The sequence below is a fragment of the Diplotaxodon limnothrissa genome, linkage group LG20 (genome assembly GCF_057381915.1).
Source record: "Diplotaxodon limnothrissa isolate DT_005_m linkage group LG20, D_limnothrissa_male_GT1.1, whole genome shotgun sequence".
Lineage (NCBI taxonomy): Eukaryota > Metazoa > Chordata > Actinopteri > Cichliformes > Cichlidae > Diplotaxodon > Diplotaxodon limnothrissa.
The window spans coordinates 18,965,124-18,991,727 of NC_140615.1; the positions used below are offsets into that span (position 1 = coordinate 18,965,124).

The 26,604-nt window shown below is 40.6% G+C and overlaps 4 protein-coding genes across 4 annotated transcripts; 3 read left to right on the plus strand and 1 right to left on the minus strand.

The window, feature by feature from the left end:
* Window positions 1-2,732: 2,732 nt before the first annotated feature.
* On the plus strand, window positions 2,733-5,380 carry LOC146610789 (uncharacterized). The gene is made up of 2 exons (XM_085344779.1): window positions 2,733-2,849; window positions 3,268-5,380. The coding sequence occupies exon 2, from the start codon at window positions 3,293-3,295 to the stop codon at window positions 4,847-4,849; it is 1,557 nt and encodes a 518-aa protein (XP_085200905.1). The 5' UTR covers window positions 2,733-2,849; window positions 3,268-3,292; the 3' UTR covers window positions 4,850-5,380.
* A 2,484-nt stretch (window positions 5,381-7,864) lies between these two features.
* Window positions 7,865-11,277, plus strand: snrpg (small nuclear ribonucleoprotein polypeptide G). The gene is made up of 4 exons (XM_085344877.1): window positions 7,865-7,965; window positions 8,139-8,161; window positions 8,834-8,958; window positions 11,163-11,277. The coding sequence occupies exons 1-4, from the start codon at window positions 7,934-7,936 to the stop codon at window positions 11,211-11,213; spliced, it is 231 nt and encodes a 76-aa protein (XP_085201003.1). The 5' UTR covers window positions 7,865-7,933; the 3' UTR covers window positions 11,214-11,277.
* Window positions 11,278-14,208: 2,931 nt separating this feature from the next.
* Window positions 14,209-17,937, plus strand: plpbp (pyridoxal phosphate binding protein). Its single transcript, XM_085344447.1, has 8 exons — window positions 14,209-14,351; window positions 14,943-15,050; window positions 15,150-15,185; window positions 15,266-15,341; window positions 15,858-15,998; window positions 16,079-16,221; window positions 16,342-16,440; window positions 16,812-17,937. Exons 1-8 carry the CDS (start codon window positions 14,262-14,264, stop codon window positions 17,001-17,003), a joined length of 885 nt encoding a protein of 294 aa, XP_085200573.1. The 5' UTR covers window positions 14,209-14,261; the 3' UTR covers window positions 17,004-17,937.
* An 824-nt stretch (window positions 17,938-18,761) lies between these two features.
* On the minus strand, window positions 18,762-26,253 carry tmed4 (transmembrane p24 trafficking protein 4). The gene is made up of 5 exons (XM_085345678.1): window positions 26,084-26,253; window positions 24,342-24,442; window positions 21,500-21,625; window positions 19,620-19,766; window positions 18,762-19,508 (listed from the first exon to the last, which is right to left on the minus strand). The coding sequence occupies exons 1-5, from the start codon at window positions 26,244-26,246 to the stop codon at window positions 19,359-19,361; spliced, it is 687 nt and encodes a 228-aa protein (XP_085201804.1). The 5' UTR covers window positions 26,247-26,253; the 3' UTR covers window positions 18,762-19,358.
* Window positions 26,254-26,604: the final 351 nt, after the last annotated feature.

Consider the following 26,604-nt stretch of genomic DNA (forward strand, 5'->3'; position numbering starts at 1 on the left):
TGTTTTACAGAGTGCTTCACTAGTCAATGCTGGCTTCAGCCTTAAATGAAGACTTGTTAAATTATTACAGTCTCAGCTGTATATTCACCTTTTCTGATGATATTAAACAAACAACATGTGTGTACATGGATTGGGTTGATATATTATTTTATAGCACCATTTAAAGCACGCAATTCCAACGTGCTTCACATTTATGATGAAATCTATGTGAGGAAAAATTATACAAGCACATATAGTGATGTGAAAAAGTATTTGCTGTCTTCCTGGTTTGTTTTTTTTTTTGGGGGGGGGGGGGGGGGGGCATTCAAAGTGGTTTTTGCTACAGCAGGTCATTCACCCAATCACACACACATTCATATAAACTTAACAAAAAAATTGTATATGAATGTAGTAAAAACCACTTTGACATAAAAATATTACATCATTTCATAAGAAGAACGTCATCCCAGCCATCATCAACTCAACTGTAATTGATGGAACCATGAATTCAAATTCAAATTTTTTATTTGTCACGTACACAGTCATACACAGTACAATATGTAGTGAAATGCTTGGACAACTGCTCGTGACCTAAAGAAAACAAAAAAGGAAAAGGCTATGAATAAGAAAGGAAATAAATATGAAAAATTAAAAAGGGTAAATTTAACTAGGAAGGAATAAAATATAAATTAAGGTTAAAAATGAAATAACTGTACAACACAAATTAGAATGAAGGGTAAATTTAACTGGGAAGAATAAGATAAAGATAAATATATAAATTAAAGTTGAAAATAAAATAACTGTACAACACAATACACAATATAGAACTATATAAGAATGTATGAAGAAATCTAAATATAAATAAATATATACACAGTAACAGCAGCTGTACAAGTGTTAACCGGAAATGAAGAATATAGTGACCAGTGTTGTGCAAAACCAAAGTCCAGAAAGTCCAGTGTGTGTGTAAGAACCATATGTGTGGGTCAGTACTGTGTGGTGGTGTGATTGAGAGACCGTATCGCCTGCGGGAAGAAGCTCCTCCTCAGTCTCTCTGTGTTGGTCTTCAGGGAGCGGAATCGCTTTCCTGACCTCAACAGAGAGAACAGTCTGTTGTTGGGATGGCTGAGGTCCTTCACGATCTTCCTGGCCTTGGTCCAGCACCGCCTGCTGTAGATTGAGTGCAGGTCAGGGAGCTCGGAGCGGATGGTGCGCTCAGCTGACCGCACAACCCTCTGTAGAGCTCGTCTGTCCTGCATGGTGCTGTTCCCGAACCAGGTTAAGATGTTTCCCGCCAGGATGCTCTCTATGGTGCACGAGTAAAAGTTCCTGAGCACCTTGGAGGGCAGTTGGAAGTCTCTCAAGCGTCTGAGGTGGTAGAGACGCTGTCGGGCCTTTTTCACCACGGTGTTGATGTGACAGGACCATGACAGGTCCTGCGTGATGTGAACTCCGAGGTATTTGAAGCTGTCCACTCTCTCCACTGGGCACTCGTTGATGACGGGGGTCTGGTAGTTCCTCTCCTGCTTAGTGCTGAAGTCCACTATCAGCTCCTTTGTCTTACTGACGTTTAGAAGGAGGTTGTTCCTCTGGCACCAGTTCTCCAGATTCCTAATCTCCTTCAGGTAGGCCGTCTCGTTGTTATCAGAGATCAGGCCCACCACGACGGTGTCGTCTGCTGAATTCTGCTCTCTACCCGAAAGAATGAATTTCTCACCGTCTGTTCATGCCCTGAAGCTCAAGCACACTTAATAATTCAGACAAAAATTCAAAATGCACCAGCAAGTTCACCTGTGAATGACTAAAAAAAGTTTTTTGAGTGGCCTAATCAAAGTCCAGACTTAAACCTGATTGAGATGCTTTGGTGTGACTTTAAACAGGCGGCTTCTGCTCAAAAACCTTTGTGTGTGGCTGAATTGAAATGCTTATGCAAAGAAGAGTGGGACAAAATTCTTCCACAGCGATGTGAGCCACTGTTCTTGATTGTCGCTATTCCTGCCAGGGGTCGCATGTAATTACTATTTTAAATTAAGTTTGGATAGCTTTGTTCCCTTAATAAATGAAATCATCATTTAAAAACTGCATTTTATACTTACTTGGGTTGTTTCTCTAGTTTTAAAATTTTTCTTGAGTATTTCTGTGTGACAATAATTTATTTCAGCCATTCATTTTCTTCTTTTTTTCCAAGTCAGGAAAGGGGGAAGGGTCACCAAGCAAAAGGTGGAGTAATCCTCCACGAGTCGCCAGTATATCACAGGACTAAAACACACAAACAGTCAGTCATTGCATTTGTACAGCGCTTTTCGAGACCCTCAAAGCGCTTTACAATTCCACTATTCATTCACTCTCACATTCACACACTGGTGCAGGCAAGCTACAGTTGTAGCCACAGCTGCTCTGGGGCAGACTGACAGAAGTGAGGCTGCCATATCGCACCATTTGTTCTAGTTCCCATCTGTAACATGGTCGATATGAATCTGGAAACACCCTTGTTGAAAGGGGCAGAGAACATTTTTGATTTTATGTCTTTTTAATAGTTAATTAGGGGTCAGCAACTGCTGGCATTAATTAAAAAAAAATTAGTAAATTGTTTTGGTTTGAAAGTCCTTTTAATTGTAACTAGCAAGACTGTAAATGGGCTAGATAAGAGAGAGGAGAAGCATCATACCTACAGTCACTGCGCATACCTGAGAACTCAAGCTGCAAAGTGGGTAAGTGACGTGCCGGAAGTGCTAAGAAAACTTGGCTTTCAGTTTAGCAGTCATGCCAGTGTGGTTTGTGTTAAAGAATCCCATTAATAATGCAACGCACTGTCTGAATCTATTCACTCGTCAATACAGCCGCTGCACTGCTCCTGTCTGAGTGCCAAGGTAAGCTAGTTAACAAGCGCAAGTGTGCATTTCTGACGTGTTGGCGAGGCTAGCAGCGAGCTAACCTTAGCAAACACAAAGCTAGCCCGTGGTCGCAGCTGTGTTGTTGTAAGGTTTACCGTTGTAGAGGCTCAGACTTATCACTAAACTGATACCTATCGTCGCAGTCTGTGTTGTCCAAATAGAATAGAAGAATAAAACTTAGCGACCAGTAATTCAGAATGTCAACAAAAAAAGAGGAACAAGTTAAAAAGAAGGCACGTTTCCCCTCATCCTACAGAGCTTGGCTAGCTGTTGACTGCAGGCGTGGTGCCATTTAGCTTACAACCAAAACACTTCTCAGTACCTTAGCCTTTTAGATCTTGTGTCTGAGTGAATTAAAGGGTAGCTGCTAAAACCTCTTGTGTCTCCATAAAAGCCAGGAGAAAGCTTGGTGAAGGAGGATGGATGGAGTCAGCTGGAGTACTACAAGGTCCCAGGAGTCATTTGGTCGCTCCAGCTCAGCCACAGACACTCTGTCAAGGCTTGCCACCTTTATCGCTAGGGCAGAGACAAAACAGCACACACAAACCCAGAGGCAGCGTCTGCCCCAGCAGCCCACCTATCTGTGTCAAGAATGTGGTAACGCCTTTCCTTATGCCACAGATCTGTTACAACACCAGGAGTCTGAACACACACTGCCCAAGCCTCACCGGTGTCCCTCGTGTGGCCAGGAGTTCTCCCTGAGGTCATCCTTACAGCTACACAAGTGCGAGTCCACATGCTGCGAGCTTTGTCATGGGATGTCGCTATTTGGTTCCCCCTGCTCTACGTGCGTGACTCACACTTCTGATCCTGGCAGCCCCCTGGACAAGCCACTTCACCGCCAGCCTCATCACATGGACCACAGCCCATATGCGTGTGCCCCGTGTGGGAGAGGTTTCAGCCAGAAGCAGGCTCTGCTGCAGCACCAACAGGCCGGCTGCAATGAGCTGCCGTCCCTGTCCGATATAGCTGATGCCAGCAGACTCCCTGACGGCTCTTCACCTGTTTCTGAGGGGGATTCCACTCGCTCTGATTCTTCAGATACTCCAGGGCCCAGTGGCCGAGCTATCAACACGTGTCAACTCTGCTCAAGAGTCTTCCGCTCAGAAGCTGCACTGCAACGCCATGAACAGGCCAGCCATGCAGAGGAGCAAAGTGCCACCGATGGGGAGGTGAGGAAAGGAAGGAGTGCTAAGGTGGATGAAGAGCCAAGCAAGAGTTCAAAATCTCAAAAAAAGCTGCTGAGCTGTCGCTCCTGTGACATGGTTTTCAGGAGCACCTCTAAACTGTACATGCACAGAAAAGAAAAGCACAGTAGAGAGAAGAATGTCAGGAGAGAGCCGAGGCCAGTCGTCATCAAGCGGAGGAAAGCAGGCACGTATCCCTGTCAGGTCTGCGGAAAAGTCTTTGTCCACCATTTATCGCTTAGGGCACACTACAGACAGCATACAGCCTTGAGCTTGGTGGCTATCAAAAACAAAAGCAAGACTGTAGGATGTACCACCAAAGACTCATCCAAACTATCAGAAAACAGACCAAATAAAGCCAAAACCAGCCTCGCTGAGATTAAGACAGTCAGGGCTGGCCCAGGGAGACCCAGGAAAGTCATTCGACAGTTGACCAAGAAAGGTGTTTCAGGGAGATGCACAGAAGTGCCTGAAGCTCAGGAGGAGGTGGAGAGAGATTTCCCGTGCCCCTCCTGTGCAGAGGTTTTCTCTCTGCAGCAGCAGCTGAAGGAACACATGGAGCTCCACCAAACCTCCATGAAGAGGAGACAGTGCAGTGTGTGCACCACCGAGATGGACACGTGCAAATGGCCAGGCTCCAGGAGGCAGAGGCTGTACCACTGCGTGCCCTGCCAGCAGGGGTTCTCTGCACTTGACTCTTTCCTAGAACACTGTCAGGAGCACCTTCGAGTTAGGGTGGAGGAGGACAGCTTGACAGAGGGCTACACGCATCAAGCCGACAAAGCCTGACGTGTCAGTGTGAATGTCATCAGCAACCCGCCTTTTTGCCTTGAAGGGTTAGACAGAGGGGAGTGATGAAATCTCTGTGAAATTCTTGTTGAGTCACGAGTTCACTGATTGAGAATTCAGAATATATTGCTTTTGTACCCCAAACTCGGGCTTTGTTATCCAAACCATATCAACAGTTAAAAAGAATGTCTTATTAAGCTTTTATTTAGCCCTTTACCATGAATTTTATTTTCTCCTGCAAGACTCATTGAAAAGCACAGTGTGGATATCAGTTTGTCTAAGATCCATCACAGCAGCTTTTAAAGGGAGGTTTAATCAGTGTTTGTACATCTGAGAACAGGACATCTTCTCAGATGCGTCTTGCAGAGCAACCATGCATTAACAAGTTGCATTGTAGTGAAATACAACAAAGAAGAATTACACAGAATATGTGTTTATGTTGTTTAGCAGCAGCAGCCTTTAAGATGAGCCTCAGCTTTATTACAGCAAGACTGATGATATGAAATTGAACATAAAGCTAATATTTTCACTGTGAAGGACTGTTGTCTGCAAATTTTCACTCTATAATGCATTGAAAACTGTAGAAGCCAGAACAGTTTGATTTTGATTCGTTTGATCCATTCAAAGTATCCAAACCTTTAAACCCAGGAGTCCCTCTTTCAGACCAGTTGTTGTCTGTGTATCCACTTTTATACCACAGAGTGGTATAAAAACTTCCACAAATTGTCTGCTTTTCCTTTTATTTTTTCTTTTAATTAAGAATGGTAGCTTATGATCCTGGAAGATGGTCTCACCACTTGGCAGCAACTGGGCTGGTTTAATTCCAGCCAGATACACAAAGCCCCTTTGGGGTTGTATTAGGGAGGCCATAAAAAGAGCATAAAACTCTGCCAGTCAAACTTGTGGAGTCACCCACTGTGGCGATCCCTTTTGAGAAGGGAGCAGCTGAAAATGGCTGTTAATAATAACATCAGTTGTGTAAAGGTTCCTGGACCTTGGATAAACTTCCCAGCTCTTAGAGTTTGAACTGTTCATTTCTAATCGACCCCATTTTCCAAAAACAGGTTGGGATTTGCTCGCATGCTCAAAGTGGAGCTAAGCTCATCTTTGCCTCAGGGTTTTGTTTTTTGTTCTTTTGAGAAATGAGGCCATCTGCTCAACTGTGGTACATTCTGGCCAGAACACTGCCTGACAAATTGTTTGCCACTTGTCTAGTTTTTGTTATGTTTTCTGCTGTATTTTCTTACAAATTTGGCAATAATTATTCATCAATTGTGGTGTCTGAACTTGTCGTGTTGTCAGTCTTGTGTCCCGAACGTGAGTGTTAGCAGCACTACTTAGAGCACTGGGTGGAGGTTCATTTCTTTGCTCGAGAGATAAAATGCAGCCCCAGGGTCTGAATGAGATTGTAATGTGTAACACTGTTTGTTTACATGCTGTTTCCTAATATTTTATCATGGAAGAGAGATCGCAGTAATCTATACAGTGAGCAAACTTGGCTTTCATGGATAACTCTACCCGAAACAATGCCTTTCATAATGCCCCTGCTTTTTAGCTTGCATGAGCTCTGGTCGTATTTCCTAACTATGCAAACAGATGGACTGACGGCAGCCCTTCAGTGTGTCTACGATGCTCAATAAGTGCGCTTTGGTGAATAAACTTAAATCAACATGATTTTTTTTTTCTAAAGTATTTTCAACTACTGTTTTCAAAATGCGACTGTGAACATGTAGAAGATACGTTTCTAGGTTTTGAAGTTTCTACTTTTCTGAGGTCTTTTGTAAGTTGGTGTGTATGGCTCTTTGCAGATGACATAAATAAAATTTAACAGTTGTCAGATGTTTTCTTTGCATCATTTCTGCTGTTCTAATTCTGTGAATTTTCAAACTGACTGCATGCCACAGCCATACAGCAGACTGATAGTAATTAATGGATGACAGTTGAAATTAGCAAGGGCAAATTGCAAAAATTATACCATAATTTGATTTTATTCAAAGTGGTTTAAAGTTATTTCATTTCTACTCAAATATATACATTTATTTTTGATGATTTTAGCTAGTTTCTAGGTTCAGATAATATAAATCATTATTAAAATAACAGGTCACAGCTAAAAGCTCTTCCATTTGTATTCTGAACATAGTCAACAGTATAACAACTAATGGCCATGAAGCTTACACATTACTCTTAAAGCAGGAACAGTAAAACAATGTTATAAAATGCAATAATGTACATTAGATTCATTATTAAAACAATAGTTACACTAATATGATTTTCCTCAAATTATTAAATGTATTTGTCAACAAATAATGGTTGTCATTGGGCCCACTTGGTCTTATAGCAAAACACCCCCCAAAAAACTGAACATACACTGGATTTTCCTCACCCAACCATAAATGGGGTTTACAAAGAATGGTCTAAAAATGAGAAAACACCCAGTAAGTGAACAAAATTTCTCTGGGTGAAAATGCTTTGGCATAGTGCTTCGTCAGGCCAGACAGTAACAATAATTCAAATTACCACTGGTTACAACCAAGGTATGCAGAACAGCATCTCTGAATGCACAACACGGACAATGAAGCAGATGTGCTGCAGCACCATCAGAACTGAACGGGTGGCACTTCTGTGAGCTAAGAACAGGAAACTGACACTATGAATCAACCAGGCTCACTAAAAGTGGACATTACTGGGTTAGAAAAATGTTACCTGGTTTGATGAGTTTTGATCCCAGGCTGCAACATTTGGATGGCAGGGTCAGAATTTTGCCTAAACATCAAAGTATGAATCTATCCTGCCTTTTATCAACAGGAAAGGCTGTTTCTGGTGGTGATTTGAGGGATATACTGTGATAATTGCATTTAAATAAATGATTTGAATATTTCTTCCACTACTACCGGTATATGCATTCAAAGCTGGCCGGCTCTCCCTCCTCCTGTCCTCATGGCGGCGCTGTGAGGAAAACGCAGAAGGTCCACTATGAGAGTTCACCAATGAAGTTCCGGTTGTCGGCGCACGCTTTCCTTCCGCGGTTTCGTGAAACGAAAAGATTGCGAACGAGTGCTTCGGCGTCCAGAAAATACAGCTAAAATGAGTAAAGCACACCCACCCGAGCTGAAGAAGTAAGTCAATGATCTTTGATAAATAAACGCGCACTGGTTATTTTGTACCTGCTTCTTGTTTCCTGTATAGCAGATCTGGTACATTGTTTGTAATAGCCACAAGCTAACATTAGCTAACATGCCTGTGAAGAAACTGTGACCATGTAACCGATGCTGATGGGTTTCTTTTCCAGGTTCATGGACAAGAAGCTTTCATGTGAGTATGACTCCAAGCACAGATTCAAATGCAGCCGGAATGTTAAAAGTGAATCTGTTCCTGTCTTTCGTTGTTTTTGAGCAACAGCATGAAATATCAAAGTAAAGTTATTGAATAATTTCAGTAATTACGTTTTCATCTGGTACACTTCACAAAGCCTTCTTCGATGACCTCTGCTCCCTGTTTGTTCAGGATCTCATAACAAAGAGCAGACATGTAGTGCAGGCAATACACATGGGGAGGGGGGGAATTTATTTTAATACGCGCTGTGTTGCTGGGAAGTACTGCTAGAAATGCGATGGTTAGGACAAATGTTGATATATTGTATAACTTGCACAGATCTTATAACCCCTACTGTCTTTCATTGACACTATACTATAATTGTGAGATGTCTTTATGGTCTTAAAAGTTGGAAAATAAGCTTGTTGTAACCCTCGGAATAATAAGTTCATTCCTCACACTGGGTAAGTCAAGTACCTTTCATAGATGTGGACTCAAAAGTTAGGTTATGTGATAGCATAAATATGGATGTCTTATTTTGCTGTATGTAAATATTCGTGGTAGTATGTGGACAATCTAAACTTTGAGTTTAAAGATGGATCAGTCTCAGAAATAAATGAACTGAGCAGTTTGTAAAATTCCTCATAGTGATTTATTTTTTTCTCCTTTCAGTGAAGCTGAATGGAGGCAGACATGTGCAAGGCATCCTGCGGGGGTTCGACCCTTTTATGAACCTGGTGGTGGATGACTGTCTGGAGATGGGCCCCGGAGGACAGCAGAACACAATTGGCATGGTGGTCAGTACCTTTGTCTTTCTTAATTTTCTGTATTGTCACCAAAGGCCATTAACCCATTCCTTCTGTTCATTCTTTAGTTTGTGCATCCAACCAAAGAAAAGTTGTGCGCTTAAGCACAGCACAGCATTGTTATCTTCAAGCAGTCTGCTCTCCTCTTAACTACAGCTTGCTTATTTACGAGAGAGTTCTGGTTATAATGGTGTCAGACTTCATATTTGCCACGGTCTGAACATGCTGCAAAGCACTCCCATTAAGACCCCGATCTTTCTTGATAGCTTTAGCTGTAGTATATTAACAGGATTGCCAATATTCATTTGCACGTGAACCCTTTGCATTTTGGCACACTCTGTTTCAGCAGCAGTACAAATTGAAATCTGCATGATATCATCACAAAATAAAATAAATATTTTGTACCTGATTAAAGCCCTGTTTTTCCATCATATTAGTCATTTCCATCCACCATTTGCTCTTCCTGTCATATGGAGTGCAAAGAGACTTGGTGGAGTCATTTGTATACATTTTGGTTGCATATCATGTGCTACTAGTATTTCGTCCTTTGTAACCTGGTTGTACTTGACGGTTTGGTTTTAGCTCAGCTGGTGGAACAAGTTTTAGGCCCTTATTTCACAGACATTTAGCATGTCCCCGATAACATTAACCATGACCTGAACAACGTCAGATTGTTATGCTTGTTTTATTCTTGAGTGGGAGTAGCATGAACGCAGTTCCTGCGCAATCACAGACTGCCTGCAGAGAGTGTTTGTTGTTGATGGAGTATCACAAATATGTATTACAACCTGTGCGTGGGCCACACTTGCATGTGCTGTCGTTGTTCCATCAGCCAGCCTTGGAGAAGTATAAAGTTCTCAGTACAACGAGTTGATCAAATCAAATCACTTTTATTGTCACATCACATGTGCAGGTACATTGGTACAGTACATGTGAGTGAAATTCTTGTGTGCGAGCTTCACAAGCAACAGAGTTGTGCAAAATACAATAATGTAAACAAGCAAAATACAAGAATGGCTACATCTGAAACTAATAAATATATGTACAATATATAATAGTATATGCATTTCTGGATGTGTATACTAAATATTTTTCTACGTGCGCGTGTGTGTGTGTGTGTGTGTGTGTGTGTGTGTGTGTGTGTGTACACATATTTTACAAATTAAATAGAGTAAACAATAAATAAAATATATAAAAATATACAGAGTTGAGACATGTGCAAAACAGTGGCATTAATGTACAGTATGGAGTGCATAATGTTGAAGTTCTAGTAGTGAAGGTGAGGTGTCTATGACGTGTTCAGCAGTCTGATGGCCTGGTGGAAGAAGCTGTCTCTCATTCTGCTGGTACGGGACCGGATGCTGCAGAACCTCCTTCCTGATGGAAGTAGTCTGAACAGTTTATGGCTGGGGTGACTGGAGTCCTTGATGATCCTCCCCGCTTTCCTCAGGCACCGCTTCCTGTAGATGTCTTGGAGGGAGTGAAGTGAAGTGAACAGTGTGTTCAAAAACAACGAAAAGTGTCCACTGCAGTCACTGTCTGTACTTTTCTTTTCATGTTTGTGTCGTACCCTTTCCTGCCGAACTCCACAATCGCGCCCTCCCCGTTTCTGGCCCACTTGTCAACCTGTGAGCATTTGAACAACACATATGTCTTCCACATCCAGTGACATGCTGTTGGGACTGTTTGGTGGACTGCACGATAGCACACTTGTGGAATTGTGTTCACATACCATACATTATTAGTTATACCTGCATCTGCTGCTGTTTGCTCCAGGAAATCATTTTCATTCATTCCAAAACCATCCTAACTCGGTTTGAAGCAGGAATTATACCGTCAGCAAGTCCGCTAGGGTATACTCGGGTCCCACTGTTATAAATTTCATCATGAGATGGTTAGGGCAGTTTGTGCCTGCCTGCTTTTTGTGACTGTGTGGACTCTGTGTCTGTGGATGATTTACTTTACACTAAGTACACATTCTCCCCAGGCAATGAACTACAAACAACAGGAATGAGTGCTCAGCTGTTCAGTATAATTTAGGCTTTAAAATGTCAAGAAAAGCTGTTTGCTTTACCTTCTATGAATAAGATACTAAATTCTGTTTAGATTTGGAAAGCTCAGTGCTTTATTTAAAACCTTTAGGACATTTGTCATGATGGTAGTGTGTTTACTCTGTGTGGTGTTGTTTCTCACAGGTCATCAGGGGAAACAGCATCATCATGCTGGAGGCCTTGGAGAGAGTATGAGAGCGGAGGAGGCACCTGAAGAAAATGATCCCTACATTTTGTTTTTTTTGTTTTTTTTTTTTTGTTGGGGTTTTTTTTTGTTTGTTTGTTTGTTTGTTTTTTACATTATTGTCCCTTTCTGGCTCCTCAGTAAGGAGACAAAGCATTTGTATTTGAATTGTGAGTCTTTTTGTTTGGATTTTTGAAATGTGTGATCTTGTGAATAAATCAGTTTTCTTTGTAATTGGTTTTCTGCATTCAGTTTATATCACATTACCACAATACAACAAGTTATTGTTCTGTTACTGTCAACATGTTACTATAGCAACAGGCAGAGGAAGCTGCACACTAAATATGATGATAAGAGTCCAGCTGGACCGATATAAAATACTGTGGAACACCCTTATTTCTTCATATTCTCCCCGCTAAGAGACAGATCTTCTTAGAAATTTTAAGTGATTCTCTGGGCCTTCGGAAGCTAAAAGTTTTTCTTTGGAGATTGGCTGCTGCTGAGCTCATTTATACCTGCCTATTTTCAAAAGAAGGAGAAAACCAAATACATGTTGAATTTAGGTATGCACTTAGTCACTGCCTTTTACAAAAAAGTAATTTATTCCTGCTGCTTCAGAATCTACAAAGATAGCAGCCTGACAGATGTAAAAGAGTGGGGGGTTCACCAATGATGTGATGCCCAAAGAGCTGTTAACTGAATATTTGAGCCAAGATTGTGTCAAGTGTGTGCTTAAAAATTTTTGGGAAAAACAAACAAGTGAAGGATTAAAGGAGTGGCAGGCCTAAAGCGCTACAGCAGCCAAACAGTATCTGAATGTCATGTCCTTAAGAAATAAAAGAAGAATCCAGCAGAGATCTGGCACAGGTCCTTTACTGACCCATCTACTGTTCACCAAAGACTCGTCAGAAATGGTCTGAGTGGAAGAGTGGCTGTCAACAAGTCATCCTTAAGGAAGACAAACAGGCAGAAAAGGCTGAGGTATGAGTGTTCACATAATTTCCTTAGGGATTATTAAAGGATTCTGATTTGACATTAGAAGTGGCTTGAAAATCAGTGGCAACAGGCCATGTGAAGTGAGTGAAATTTGATCAGTCAGTCATGGTTTGGTGTCCCCAGAGCTCAGCCAACATTAGTGAAGCAGTGTGGGATCATGTTGACAGAGAATGGGACAAAAAGGTATGGGCTCAAAATGTGGTCATAAATATTTTGTACTTGTAAAAAAGATTTGTATGTGTAAAAAAGATTTGTGTGTGGACTTAGAAAAAAAACCCCTGCAAGTTACAAGTACGGATTTTTGACCCTATTTTTCTTCCCTTCATCTGATTGGTCAATGTCATGTCAATCACAAATGTAACAATCCAATCAGAGAACAGATGGGTTTGGCTGTCGAGGGGCGCTTTTTTTGAACTGCAGGTCTTTGAAGGGAATAAATGCCCTTTTACATGCCAACCCAGCGTTTTCCTTCATCACCACGAAGGAAAACAGTCTGTGGTAGTCCGAGTTTGGTGATTTTTATGTCACAGGTCTACGTGTTTAATACAGGGACTTCCACAGCCTTTTCAACAGCGCTGCGGACCGCGGGGTGGGGGCGGGCAGTGTTTTGGAAATGACAGTCTTCATTACAAAGCTTTCTTCGTTATGAATTAGCATACATGTTTTTATTGAACATTTGAAGAACTAGCAAAAAAAACAAACTCTTGTAGAGGACATAAAGTCAGAGATAGAAAAGACAAGGAGCAGGTGCATCTAGTACAGGTAGAGCTGCTGCAAAAACCCATAGAGCCCAGCAGCCAGCGTAACAAATTCTGGATCCTTTGCTTTTAGTTAGCAGTTAGCATTAGCAGCGTATCCTGCATCCGATGTGAAAGGACTTTTATGCTGCGCACTGTGACTCACAGCAATGGTGCTGGGTCAGCCCTGACTTTGTGTTAAACTAATCCTAAAGTAATAATGTTATTTCTAACCACTGATATACCACAACTTTTTCCTTTCAACAGCTACTGAAAGTTTGGGGACCTAGCTGCTATCGGATACAAACGGTATCACCCTTCAAGGACCTGCAGTTCAAAAAAGCGCCCCTCCGACAGCCAAACCCATCTGTTCTCTGATTGGATTATTACATTTGTGATTGACATGACATTGACCAATCAGATGAAGGGTAGAAAAATAGGGTCAAAAATCCGTACTTGTAACTTGCAGGGTTTTTTTTTTCTAAGTCCACACACAAATCTTTTTTACACATACAAATCTTTTTTACGCACACACAAATCTTTTTTACGCACACACAAATCTTTTTTACACATACAAATCTTTTTTACGCACACACAAATTCTTTTTACACATACAAATCTTTTTTACGCACACACAAATCTTTTTTACACATACAAATCTTTTTTACAAGTACAAAATATTTATGACCACATTTTGAGCCCATAAAAAAGCAGCCAACATTGTCTTTAAGAGAACTACTAAAGACTACACAAATAAATGACTAAACCTGTCTTATCCTAATGCAATTCTTATATTTAGAAAAAGCAGTAAGTGATCACAAATATATAAAGTGTGTGTATTGTTTTAGATATGTTTTTAATGCAGGACATGACCGAAATAAAGGTTTTACTGCCAACAGGTTGTATCTACATACACAAAAACAAAAACAGCAATGTCATTCCTTTTCAGTAGCATGTCTCCCAGACTGCAGCAGCCAACAAATGCCTCTGGATACTGTTGTCCTTTATATGTCAGCAGCACATAAAATCTGCATCTAGAAAAACCTGGTAAAGACAGTTTTGCTGACCTTATTCCTAAATATGACTTCAAAAAGTTTTTTTCTTCTGGCCTGAAGCCGGAGAGGAATTCTCACTCAGGTTTCAGTTCCGGTGTGTTTGAGTGCTGTGTGCATTTGTAATCATAATGCGCAAATGCTGACGGCGGGTCGACAGGGGGCGCACTCCGGACGACTGACTTCCCGTTCAGCTGGACTTTTATTTTGAAAGCCGAGTGTCGTCAGTGCGGACGCGTTTCTTTACGTTCTGTGTCATAGCAGTTTTAACGGAATGTGGAAAGTAGCGATGTCGGAGGAAGTTGCCAAGGCTTTGCAGTCGGTAGTGGAACGGGTGAACCAGGCGGCGGCCCGGCGGCCTAAGGTAACTGCAGGCCGGGATGCTCCTCTCGGTAGCGCCTCTGCCTTCGCTCCTCTCTTGGGGCCCTGAGAAAAACGTGCTGCGGCAGCACGAATCGTTATGTAAGGCTGCCAAACACTTCAACCTTTGAATGGGAGACAGTCGGGCTTGCGGCAGCACTTTCATAACACCCCATGCGTGACAGTGCGTGCGGGGAGCATGGTACACGCACTCTGGCTGTGTTTGCGTGTTAGTGGGTACAGATGATGTCTGTCAGTTACTCATTCCATTATTGTGTGACTATTGCTCTATGGGAAACGTCCACGAGTGTAGATGTCCTTTTCAACAAGTGCCACTCCATTCAAATAGAATCAAGGTTGATGTAGGTCACAGCTGTGGGAACATGCTGTGAGCTGGTTTATCTAAATGATGAGGAGCAGCTGAACGATCTGTAGCAGGATGTGGATGCAGCCGGAAGCATCGTTGTTTTGGATGATGCTGACAGGGTTGACTCACTCCTCTGCAAAAGACCTCTGCTTGCATGCTGCATCACACGCTCCTCTGCTCATGCTCACTGATACGGATGAAAAATGAGCTTTTGTTGTCCTTCCTCAGACACTACCAGCTGTACCACCCCGCCTTGTAGCTGTCAGCAAGACAAAACCCCCAGAGATGGTTGTGGAGGCCTACAAGCAAGGGCAGCGGAACTTTGGGGAAAATTATGTGAGTGTGCAACACTGCCAGCGTCTCTGAATGACCTGTGAGGAGAATGAAGGTGGACAGTAATACAGATGATTGACGTTGCCCTTCATTTCTCCCTAGGTTAATGAACTTGTTGACAAAGCTTCAGATCCTCTGGTAGGTTCACATATTTTAGAAGATTGGATTGCTCCTCCCCCACCGCAGACCTTGACCTTGTTTCTTTTCCCTTCATCCAGATTTTAGAATTGTGTCCAGAAATCAAGTGGCATTTTATCGGCCATCTACAGAAGAATAATGTCAACAAACTTTTGGGTGAGTGACCATCAGCTCTCTCGTAGAGGTCACAGACCTGTGAAATGCTCTCTCAGAGTGCTTTGTGGTTATTCTAAGGTTTTATGTAAACCTAAAAAAAACCCTAAAAACATCTTGTCGTTAGCAGGTCTGAAAATTGGGTAGATAGAACCTCAGATGAACAACAACACGTCATATTACACTGTCATTATCTGTTTTAACAAAACAGTGTTTGAAAAAAGTACACTCTTACTGCTACCATAGTAATTAAAGAGAGAACAGTCAGGTACTTCTAATCGTTACAAGCGCGTCTATAAAGGCAGACTTTTGTCAGTGTGATCATTTGGACCATTCGGGTGTGTGTGTTAACAAAGGGAACACAATCAGCAGTGATCTTTGAGAAGCAGTGTGGGAAGGGCCATGACGCTTGTTGGGTGTACTTTCTCTTTACCATGACTGTACCAAATTAAAGCTATTTCTAAATAAATAAGTGAATACATACAACAGCATGATGCCCTTTCATCCTCATTTTTGCAGGAGTGCAGAATCTCTTCCTTGTGGAGACAATCGACTCTGCAAAACTGGCTGACAGGGTCAACAGCTCGTGGCAGCGCATCAGAGGAGCCAGCACACAGAGGTTAAAGGTCATGGTTCAGGTCAACACCAGCGGAGAACAGAGTGAGTGCTTCTTGGGTGTGACGATCTGATCACCAACACTGCTGCTGTTACGTGAACAATGCGTCAAATGTTTGTCTTAGGCAAACATGGCTTGCCACCAGAGGACACGGTCAACACGGTGAAGCACATAGTGACACAGTGTCCCGCCCTGCACTTCTTAGGACTCATGACCATTGGGCGCTACGGCTATGACCTCACTCTGGGGCCCAACCCAGACTTCCAGGTACGAAACAATTACAGAACGGCTACATTTACCTGTGGTCATTTTTGTGTGCACCAAGAAAAATGAAAAACACTATTAATATTAGTGTCAGTCTGTAATCCTAACAATACACCTGCACAGATGCTGCTGAGTCGGAGACAGGAGGTGTGTGACAGTCTGAAGCTGCCTACAGAGGATGTAGAGCTGAGTATGGGTATGTCCACCGATTTTGAACATGCGGTGAGTGTCACTCCTGTATGGAAGCTGGTAACAGCAATTTAAAAAAACTTTGTGTCCAAATTCTGAAATCAAATTTCTTTTGATTGACTTTGATTAAAGTCAATGATCCTCTGTAGGTCATGAATGTCTGTGTCAAACCCCACATCAGCACATACATTGCATTTCCTAAAAGTTGAACTTTGAAAAAAATGTCAACATTGTACCGGCACTGCAGAAAAGATCAGTGGAGTCATCATGAAAATCTGACTGTCTGCACAAACATTTGTCCTTGGAGACTCCTCAGCATTGTTGCTGATATTTGATTTGAATCTGCACATCCTATTTTCCTCCTTTTTAACTGTTGTTTTTGTTTTCTTTGCTTCCATATAAAGATTGAGGTGGGTTCCACCAATGTGCGAGTGGGTAGCATCATATTCGGCAACAGGGAGTATCCCAACAGTGCACTGAACACTCCTAATCCCAGTCCTGGTCCCAGTCCAGTTCCCAGTCCTGAGAAAACATCTAAGATGGTGTCAGAAGATGCCGCCAAGAAGATGCAGCACCTCACCGTGTCTGAACGCTAAGAAAGAGCCTCTCCTTCTTTGAAATACCTTTAATTAAAAAAGCAAAACAAAAGAGCTCTGCTCTTCACATGCAGAACGAACAGAGCGGTGAAGCAGATCTTTTCCACACAGCCTTGTGGAGCTAGGATTGAGGAATCCTGCATTAATTGTAAATTGTATTTGCCTAATCCTAACTTTTTGTGTGCCCTTGTTGCAGTTTAAGCATTAAAGTGGCATTTGGCACAGAGCTAGAAAACCTTTTTAACGTTGTTTAACAAGTGTTATTAACGTTTAGTGCCCTGACTTGCTCCTCATGGAAAACCTTTTAGTCAAGATAACTGGATACAAGACAAACTACTGAAAACACGACGACTTCAGTGTTTTTGCGTGAGGTTTCTTTGGATTCTTGTGCTGGTGTGTGATATTTTCTACTTTTCCACTCAAACACAGGACGGTGCTGAAATGTGTCTCCCACAGATCAGGACCTCCACACAGCACAGTGTACCACTCTTGTTGAACATATGAAACAAAGACCTGATTTAACAAATAAATCATTTATCCCTTTATAATGACACATTGTATTGTGTGTTTGATATTGTTCTGTTTGGTGTGCCAAAGGTGACAAAACTCTATTCTTGATATTAATAAACCTGAGCGTAAACCGAGGAAGTGTTTCTGTGTAGCAGTCTCGTGTCCGTGCTGTGGTGCTTTGGAGGTGAGTGTGAGGGTTAACCTATGCAAAGTGGTGATTTTGTTTCATCATCCAACTAGGTTTTCACACTGCAGCTCTGATGGTGTAGCAGTGGTTTATTTACCGGTATCACAAGATCTGTGTGTGTCTTGTTTTTTTTTTTTTTTTTCTGTCAACATGGGGAGAAAAAAGGTCAGTTTGTGATTTAATGTGTGGTTACTGTCCTACCGAGGCATTTCAGCATTGTTTGGTTTGGAATCTGGCTCACAGGGAAGCTGAAGCCAAGCAATAAATTTTATTGTTGAAACGATGATCCATTTGCTGTGTATTTCTTCTCCTTAGGACAAAGTGGCGCAAATAACAACAACAAAAAAAAGTTCAGCCAAAGTTTTTTTTTTTAATTATTTTTTTATTAAGCATGTGAAACAGGCACCCAGACCACAGTAAAAAACAGAATATTTCCAGAGTGGCAATTTAACATTTCTGAAAAGGCTTTAGTGCATATGATATCTATGGATCTGAAATTGGATCTAAACTCTGCATTTAAGAAATGATCAGAAATCTTAAAATGCTGTCCTGCTAATGTTTGACAGTCAACTTGGCTCTAGCCCAGCGCAAAAAAAAAAAAGTCACAACTGTTCAATAAATAAGTTTTGTTGAAACACAATCTAGTGTCAGGAATGATAAGTGTAGAGGCTCTTGTAGTATTAAATCCTTGTAAAAAGCATTAGAAAAGGGCAGCCAGTATCTATACACACATTCCTGTTGTTAATATCATAAACTGGCTCTACAGATAGATCTGGTATACTACAAACAATACATTGTCTGTAGAAAGATGGATGGTAACACTTTAACATTTCATTTCACACAAACAAGCAGCATATAAAAGGTTTATAATATAACTGTAAGCCTATCTCGACGAGTGGTTTAATATTGGTATAGCTTCTGTAAAGCACCTGAAACAATATCAAAGCTGTAGCTCTAAAATATTCAATAGGTTAAATAAATATTAATATTATATATAGCTAAATATAGCTATAGAAACTCACAATGCATTGAATAAATCAACCTAATGTATATCACAGAATCATGATGTCATTGCTATTGTGGGCAAAGTATCGTGAGTTAATCTTTGAATACCTGTATGTGCGTATTTAACACAGTTCTGGAATAATTATAAACTATTTATTATGCTGCTTATAAAAACTAACTGGGACTCAAGCACTGAAATGGGCGCAAAAGGAACCAAAGGCATTATAGTATATGCAGAAATGTATGTACCTGATGAGTACAGCTGAAATCCTATGGTTAAAAGTTACAAAACCTGTGTGAAACTATGTGTAACACTAACAATGACCAAAATTAAATACTTATAACAACTTCAGCATTCTCATTTTTCTTCATATACAATCACAAAAATGCTTTTTCCTGCACTTTAAGATAGAAAAGTGACACGTCCAGTGTTGTCAGGATTACACAACAAACCGTTTTGAGTTACTGTGGAAAAACTAAAAGGAAAGGAAAAAGCCACATTACCCGGGACACAAAATTGTATCTGCAGATTTGCGCGTACCATTTATGGCTAATATTAGGACCAAGTGTCTCCTCCTACACCTTTTTATTTGGGTGAGCAAAGTCTGTCTGCTCGTGTCATTTCACACTCACTGATTCTGTTCACACTCACGTTACACCAGTTTCTTGGCCTCAAAGAAGCTCTTCAAATGCTTCATCTGCCAAATACCAGTGACGATGAGGATGACCGTCTGAGCAATGGACCACCAGAGAACACGCTGGTTGGTGCTCTCACTCGTCATGCGAAAGCGCTCCTCACGATACTGCAGAAGAAAACCAGCACATTCAAGTCACTGCAGTGGCTTCAACTCCAATACTTTTGACATAAAACAGAACTGTTTTGGTTTTTTTTGGTTTTTGTTTTTTTAACTCACCCTCTGGTAGTTTTGCTCCTTCTGGATCTGTTCGACTTGGTCCAGCAGCTGTCGGACTCGTAGCTGCAGCTCGGTGAGTTTGTCCTTAGCTGCAATTTCAGGATAGTTGTTGGTATGTTCTCCCACTTGAATGTCCAGATGCACTCTCTACAGTAACAGACACTTCAGATTTACATGTTTTTCAGTCAACTTCAGATCAAGAACTTCCTTAGAATAAGCTAAATTGATGTACTAACTAAAACCTTAAGTTTTATTTGGGAAATGGTGACTACAGCTGCACACTGTCCTTATGAAATAATTTTTTTTAGACCTTAAAATTTCACTCCTGTCTGGAAGCAAAAAGTAGCAGGTTCTCCTTCCACAGAAGAAGAACGGTGACATCAGTGGGATTCTTTGGTGCTAATGTATCCTTGATATCCTTGAAGGTATCAGTTCATGCAGTGCACTGGCCTGCACCACGATTAGTATAAGACAGGGGCAGGGATAGCTCAGTAGGTAAAGTGGTCGCCCCATGATCGGAAGGTCGGCGGTTCGAATCCACTTAACGGCTACCCTGAGGTACCCCTGAGCAAGGTACCGTCCCTACACACTGCTCCCCGGGCGCCTGCTTAGTGGGCTGCCCACTGCTTCACTGAGTGAATGGGTCAAATGCAGAGAAAAACAAGTAATTTCCCCATGGGGATCAATAAAGTATCCATTATTATTATTATTATTATTATTATTGATTATGATGTTTTCACTCAAAGCATAGTTGAAATGCTAGCACCAAGGTCCCAAGAATATTGAACTGTACTGATTTAAGAACCTCAGCTAATCTGGTGGAAAAACCTTCCAAGAGGCTCGAACAAAAGGATCAGAATGGGCTTAGGTCATTTCCAGCATAGCTCAACACACCCATATTTATTGGTGTTATTTTACAGCACATACATTATGTTCTCTGGATACTGGCATATTGTTTGCTACTTCAGTCTGAGGTGAAGTGCAGACTAGTGCCAGACCAGACAGAAAGTTAAGAGGCTTTTTTTTTATATATAAAGATTAAAACAAACAAACAATATCAGTGAAAACTATTTTTAGGCTCACTGATGTGCCCAAAAAAATATATTAACATAAGTCTAAGATGTATGATAATAAATAGGTAATGCAAAAATACAAAAAGAGACAATACTTTTAATTTATCTAAGGTAGCACTGTGCTTCTAGTGACTTGACTCTACATTTACGCTGCTGATCAAACAGCATTAAGGTAGGCTGCCACTGTTGTTGTTGTTTCATTGCGTCTAGGGTTAACTCACCTTCAATCTCAGACTTTCTGAGAAATTTAAGTTTTTAGACACAAGTAAATGTGTTATCTAACACTGTTGTGAAGGTCAAATACTTCAAAAAGGGTGACAGAGTTTTCATTTAAGAAATCTGGTCAACTTTGTATTACAAGGATTATTTATCAGTTATAAACTTACCCTTATGTAGCTAGGGTTTTACCATTACTTTAAGACCTAATTCATCAACTAATTTTTTTAAATCACTTAATTGAATAATTTAAATGTAATTATCTGCGGGTATTCAGCTCATTTTTTAGCTACTTTTAGCTAGCAATTTCAAACTTACCAACTGAAATTGCTCAAATATAAACAATCTCTACCCATTATAACCATTTATACACTAAACTTGACTAAGATCACACTTTTTGATTCTTTTTCTTTTTTAATGATTTATCAACTACTTTTAGGTCGTTTATTTTTTAAACTACTCATTTAATGTACAGTTTAAACATTTATACACTGCTTAACATTACTCAGTTATTGTTAAACAAATGCTAATTATTTTTAATGGAAAGCAGTCTGGCAGTTCAAAAAGTCAGACGTGCACTTCTGCACATACCAGTTTTCCACCTGCAAACAGAGCCATCTTGGTAGAGTTTGAATGCAAACAGATCTGATGCTCTCCAGGTGTATGGGAAGTAAATGTGAACCGTCCATCCGATCCATACTGACGCGAAAGGATGATCTGGGGAATGTGTAAGCAGCAAATGCTTAGATTTAACTTATATGTTCCATGTGCAGGTGTGTATTAGAAAACTATGGAGCTACATTGGTATCAAAAGGGTTGCAAAAGTGTATGTTATAACCAAGAAGGGTAAACTAAGATTTACAAATGTGTGTTCGTACTCACAACTGCAGGCTCCAATCCATACAGGTGTACAAAACTTTTTGAATGAAGGTAAAACTCTTTTGCAAATGCAAATATCCAAACCTGAATAAATACTCATCATTTATGCACATTTTTAAGTTCAGCTACATAAATTTTATGATTTTTGCTTTCAAAAGGCTTCCTCCACAGATCAATTCAGAGATGCACAGAGGGGTTTGGGACTCTTTTCACAGTGTCAGCTTAGAACAGATCCACAAACGTAAGCAGCGTTCAAGTCCTGTTAAAAAACTGGAAGATCTGGCAATCTTGTGGATTTCTGCATTACTTCAAACAACACAGACATTTTTGTTTTCTAAATACACAAAAAAAAAAACCTGTCACCCTTCACTTACAGATCCTATACAGTAATATACAGTGGGGCAAAAAAGTATTTAGTCAGCCACCGATTGTGCAAGTTCCCCCACTTAAAATGATGACAGAGGTCAGTAATTTGCACCAGAGGTACACTTCAACTGTGAGAGACAGAATGTGAAAAAAAAAAATCCATGAATCCACATGGTAGGATTTGTAAAGAATTTATTCGTAAATTAGGGTGGAAAATAAGTATTTGGTCACCTCAAACAAGGAAAATCTCTGGCTCTCACAGACCTGTAACGTCCTCTGTAAGAAGCTTTTCTGTCCCCCACTCATTACCTGTATGAATGGTACCTGTTTGAACTCATCATCTGTATAAAAGACACCTGTCCACAGCCGCAAACAGTCAGACTCCAAACTCCGCCATGGCCAAGACCAAAGAGCTTTCGAAGGACACCAGGAAAAGTATTGTAGACCTGCACCAGACTGGGAAGAGTGAATCTACATAGGCAAGCAGCTTGGTGTGAAAAAATCAACTGTGGGAGCAATCATCAGAAAATGGAAGACATACAAGACCACTGATAATCTCCCTCGATCTGGGGCTCCACGCAAGATCTCATCCCGTGGGGTCACAATCATCATGAGAACGGTGAGCAAAGATCCCAGAACCACACGGGGGGACCTGGTGAATGACCTGCAGAGAGCTGGGACCAAAGTAACAAAGGTCACTATCAGTAACACACTACAACGGCAGGGAATCAAATCCCGCAGTGCCAGACGTGTTCCGCTGCTGAAGACAGTGCATGTCCAGGCCCGTCTGAAGTTTGCCAGAGAGCACATGGATGATACAGCAGAGGATTGGGAGAATGTCATGTGGTCAGATGAAACCAAAGTAGAACTTTTTGGTATAAACTCAACTCGTCGTGTTTGGAGGAAGAAGAATACTGAGTTGCATCCCAAGAACACCATACCTACTGTGAAGCATGGGGGTGGAAACATCATGCTATGGGGCTGTTTTTCTGCCAAGGAGACAGGACGACTGATCCGTGTTAAGGACAGAATGAATGGGGCCATGTATCGTGAGATTTTGAGCCAAAACCTCCTTCCATCAGTGAGAACTTTGAAGATGAAACGAGGCTGGGTCTTCCAACATGACAATGATCCAAAACACACCGCCCGGGCAACAAAGGAGTGGCTCCGTAAGAAGCATTTGAAAGTCCTGGAGTGGCCTAGCCAGTCTCCAGACCTCAACCCCATAGAAAATCTGTGGCGGGAGTTGAAAGTCAGTGTTGCTCGGCGACAGCCCCAAAACATCACTGCTCTCGAGAAGATCTGCATGGAGGAATGGGCCAAAATACCAACTACTGTGTGTGCAAACCTGGTAAAGACCTATAGTAAACGTTTGACCTCTGTTATTGCCAACAAAGGTTATGTTACAAAGTATTGAGTTGTATTTTTCTTATTGACCAAATACTTATTTTCCACCCTGATTTACGAATAAATTCTTTACAAATCCTACCATGTGAATTCATGGATTTTTTTTTTACATTCTGTCTCTCACAGTTGAAGTGTACCTCTGGTGCAAATTACTGACCTCTGTCATCATTTTAGGTGGGGGAACTTGCACAATCGGTGGCTGACTAAATACTTTTTTGCCCCACTGTATGAAGGTTACTATATGGTTCAAATATGCTGCTGCTTCCTGGTGGATGCTCTTCCGCTACAAAAACAGCCAATCAGTATGCCTCTGCGGATTGGAGAACAGCACGATAAGCCATCCCTCTGGCTCATCCTCTTAAGTTAGTACAAGATAACTATTCTGCTGTATAATCGAAATATAGATATAATTCAGGTAATGTGGGATAACTACATCTGAATCACCTTACCAGTCTCAGAACACAGCACAATAGCATTCATCTTAGCTTAATGACTAACAAACATATGTAAGATTTATGAAAGCAAAAATGATCAATTTAGATAGCTGAACTTAAAAATCTGTGTGTCAATGATTAGCATTTATTCACGTTTTCATATGTGTATTTTGTAAAATTGTCTTTTGTTTTTCAAATTGCTTTGGATTTAGATTTGAGCACACATTTTTGACTACTCCAAAATACAAATTGTACCATTTTGCAAATCTTAGTTTACACTTGTGGAACATAGAGCATTCATTTGAGAATAATTTCACTCCATGGAAAATTACCTCTCATGTGTTTACCTTTGTGTCTGGATCCTTGATCTCAACATGCATCCCAAGACCAGGGGTGGATGGAAGGAAGGAGCCGGTTTGTTTGTCCCACAATTGAGTCCTGTACTTTCCTTTTAAATAAAATAAAAAAAAAAAAAACAAGCAAACATACCATCAATGGATCATGTAATCATTCACTTCTGCACTGCTAACACAGCCAGTAAAGTGTGTTTATATTAAACATACTGTTGAAAATACTATCATAACACTGAACAAGGGTATTTACACAAGATGTACAGGGTCAGGACATAAAAACACATTGAATGGTAAAGCATAAAAAGCAAAATGTAAGTAAGTAAACACAGTTTATTTTTCTTTTTTTTATTTCAAATATTTGATGCATTAAAGTGTAAATATACAACAGTTCTCAGTGGATCTGTAGTTTTAACAGCCTTTAACATTTATGCATGTTTGGGTATAAAGGCAGATTTCACTTTTGGAAATGCTGGAATTCAGTTTTCTGACGTTCTAAAAAGCATTCATGAAAATAGCGGAGTCAGCTTAAGATCTTAAAAATGCAAGTGGAACAATCTCTACATCCTGACAATATGCATATTTCTGTTCATGTCAGGCAAAAAATTGTTTTTAAACACAAAATTCACAAGCTAGTAAATGTATCTGTGTACAGAGGCCTAAATTGGAATTTCTAAACTCAAAACACCACTGCTGCAGTTAGTAAAATCACTGCTGGCAGAGTGTTGAGAGCAAGACCAAAAATATTAAACTGTAAGGGCCAAAACACTCAGTAGAGTTAACGGAGTGTAGCATTATAGAGTCACCTTTTTTTTCTTTTTGGTTTTTTTTTTTTTACACCTAATTAAAGCAGCATTAAAAAAAACAAACTCATTTCTGAGATCAATTTAAGAATGTTTTAGTATTCTGAGTGCAGCTGAACCCTTACACACATCCTAAAAATGCATAAATACATAAAATGCAAAGATGTGACACATATAAAAGCCCTGTAAGGTAAGTACAATTTTGTGGATACTGTTCCTAAAATTGGTTTAAAAAAAATACTGTCATATATTAGGTGCATCACCATCATTCTGTTCAGATTTCTAGTAATATGAATATTGTTACCCAGTGTGAAAAAGAAATTGAGTTTCGACAATTTTTAAATAAAAAAGTCTTGGTGAAAGCGTGTCATTTAAATCTATTACACCATAAAACTACAGTAAAGATCCATATGCTTAAAATGTACCGAATCAAGTGTACTGTGAAGGTTACTTGCCACAAATAGATCTGCGGGGAGCAGTGCCAATGCATTCATCCGAGTGAAGGTAAAGCTAAACCTTCTAGATGTGGACAAATTATGAATTCAAGGCTGGCACAAATATTTACAATACTATTTCGGCAATACTTGACACTAATATGGGTTGTTTATATATATATTTATACGTATGTTAACCCGTCCAGTTTTACCACGTACAACTCCAACTATGCTAGCTTCAGGTGTAAAATACTGTTTAGCTAACTAAGATTAGAAACTCACTTTAACATATTTTTTAAGTATAAAGAGACAAACCGATTGCCTCTTTAGTAGGCCAAAACTTGACAGTTTGCTGCTTAAACACTTTTAACCGGTGTGAACACCGTGAAGAAGTCTTCGTGTGGTCCCCGTTGTCATTTCCAACGCAGCATCTCTGCTGCAGCCAGCTGTTAGCGTGTACCGTTAGTTAGCTAGGTTATGCTAACAAGCGAATAGTCCTTACCAATAACCATGGTCTCATCCGGAATTTCTTCAATGAAACATTTTTTCTCCGTCTCCCCTATGTGAAAATAAAGGCTGTCACTTGGATAAATCCAAGCTAGTAATAAAATAACTCCAGCAGCCGGGAAAGACAGCATCTTGTGGCCTCTTTCACTTGGGCGCATCAGCACAGGAAGTTGTAAAGCCGCTGCGGCTACCTGACGTTTCTCTCTCGGTGAAAAAAGGAAGGGGATTTCCTAGTGTAAGGAGGTGCCCTGAGTTTAACCTCTCAGGCACGACTTTCTTCCACGCTCGTCCACGATTCACCCCGTGAATAAGTTTTATATTTTAGTGCACAGACCTTTTTAATAAATTCAATAAATAGATCTAAAAATCCTAATCCTTAATCCTAACAGAAACCCACTGTATTATGAAAAAGAAAAACATATTAGTAGTGACCGAAGCCTCATCTTGGAATTGTTGGATTATTCTGATGCAGTTGAAACCAGTTTTTTAGTAAAATGACTAGATGTTACAATGCCT

Coding starts and splice junctions, on each gene's coding strand:
- tmed4 (XM_085345678.1), bottom strand. CDS start 26,246: ATGCGCCCAAGTGAAAGAGGCCACAAGATGCTGTCTTTCCCGGCTGCT. Junction 24,443..26,083: donor GGATGAGACCATGGTTATTG/GTAAGGACTATT, acceptor TTTATTTAAAAG/GAAAGTACAGGACTCAATTG. Junction 19,509..19,619: donor AGGAGCAAAACTACCAGAGG/GTGAGTTAAAAA, acceptor TTTCTTCTGCAG/TATCGTGAGGAGCGCTTTCG.
- plpbp (XM_085344447.1), top strand. CDS start 14,262: ATGTGGAAAGTAGCGATGTCGGAGGAAGTTGCCAAGGCTTTGCAGTCG. Junction 15,051..15,149: donor GGAACTTTGGGGAAAATTAT/GTGAGTGTGCAA, acceptor ATTTCTCCCTAG/GTTAATGAACTTGTTGACAA. Junction 16,222..16,341: donor GGCCCAACCCAGACTTCCAG/GTACGAAACAAT, acceptor ACACCTGCACAG/ATGCTGCTGAGTCGGAGACA.
- snrpg (XM_085344877.1), top strand. CDS start 7,934: ATGAGTAAAGCACACCCACCCGAGCTGAAGAA. Junction 7,966..8,138: donor CACCCACCCGAGCTGAAGAA/GTAAGTCAATGA, acceptor TTTCTTTTCCAG/GTTCATGGACAAGAAGCTTT. Junction 8,162..8,833: donor CATGGACAAGAAGCTTTCAT/GTGAGTATGACT, acceptor TTCTCCTTTCAG/TGAAGCTGAATGGAGGCAGA.
- LOC146610789 (XM_085344779.1), top strand. CDS start 3,293: ATGGATGGAGTCAGCTGGAGTACTACAAGGTCCCAGGAGTCATTTGGT.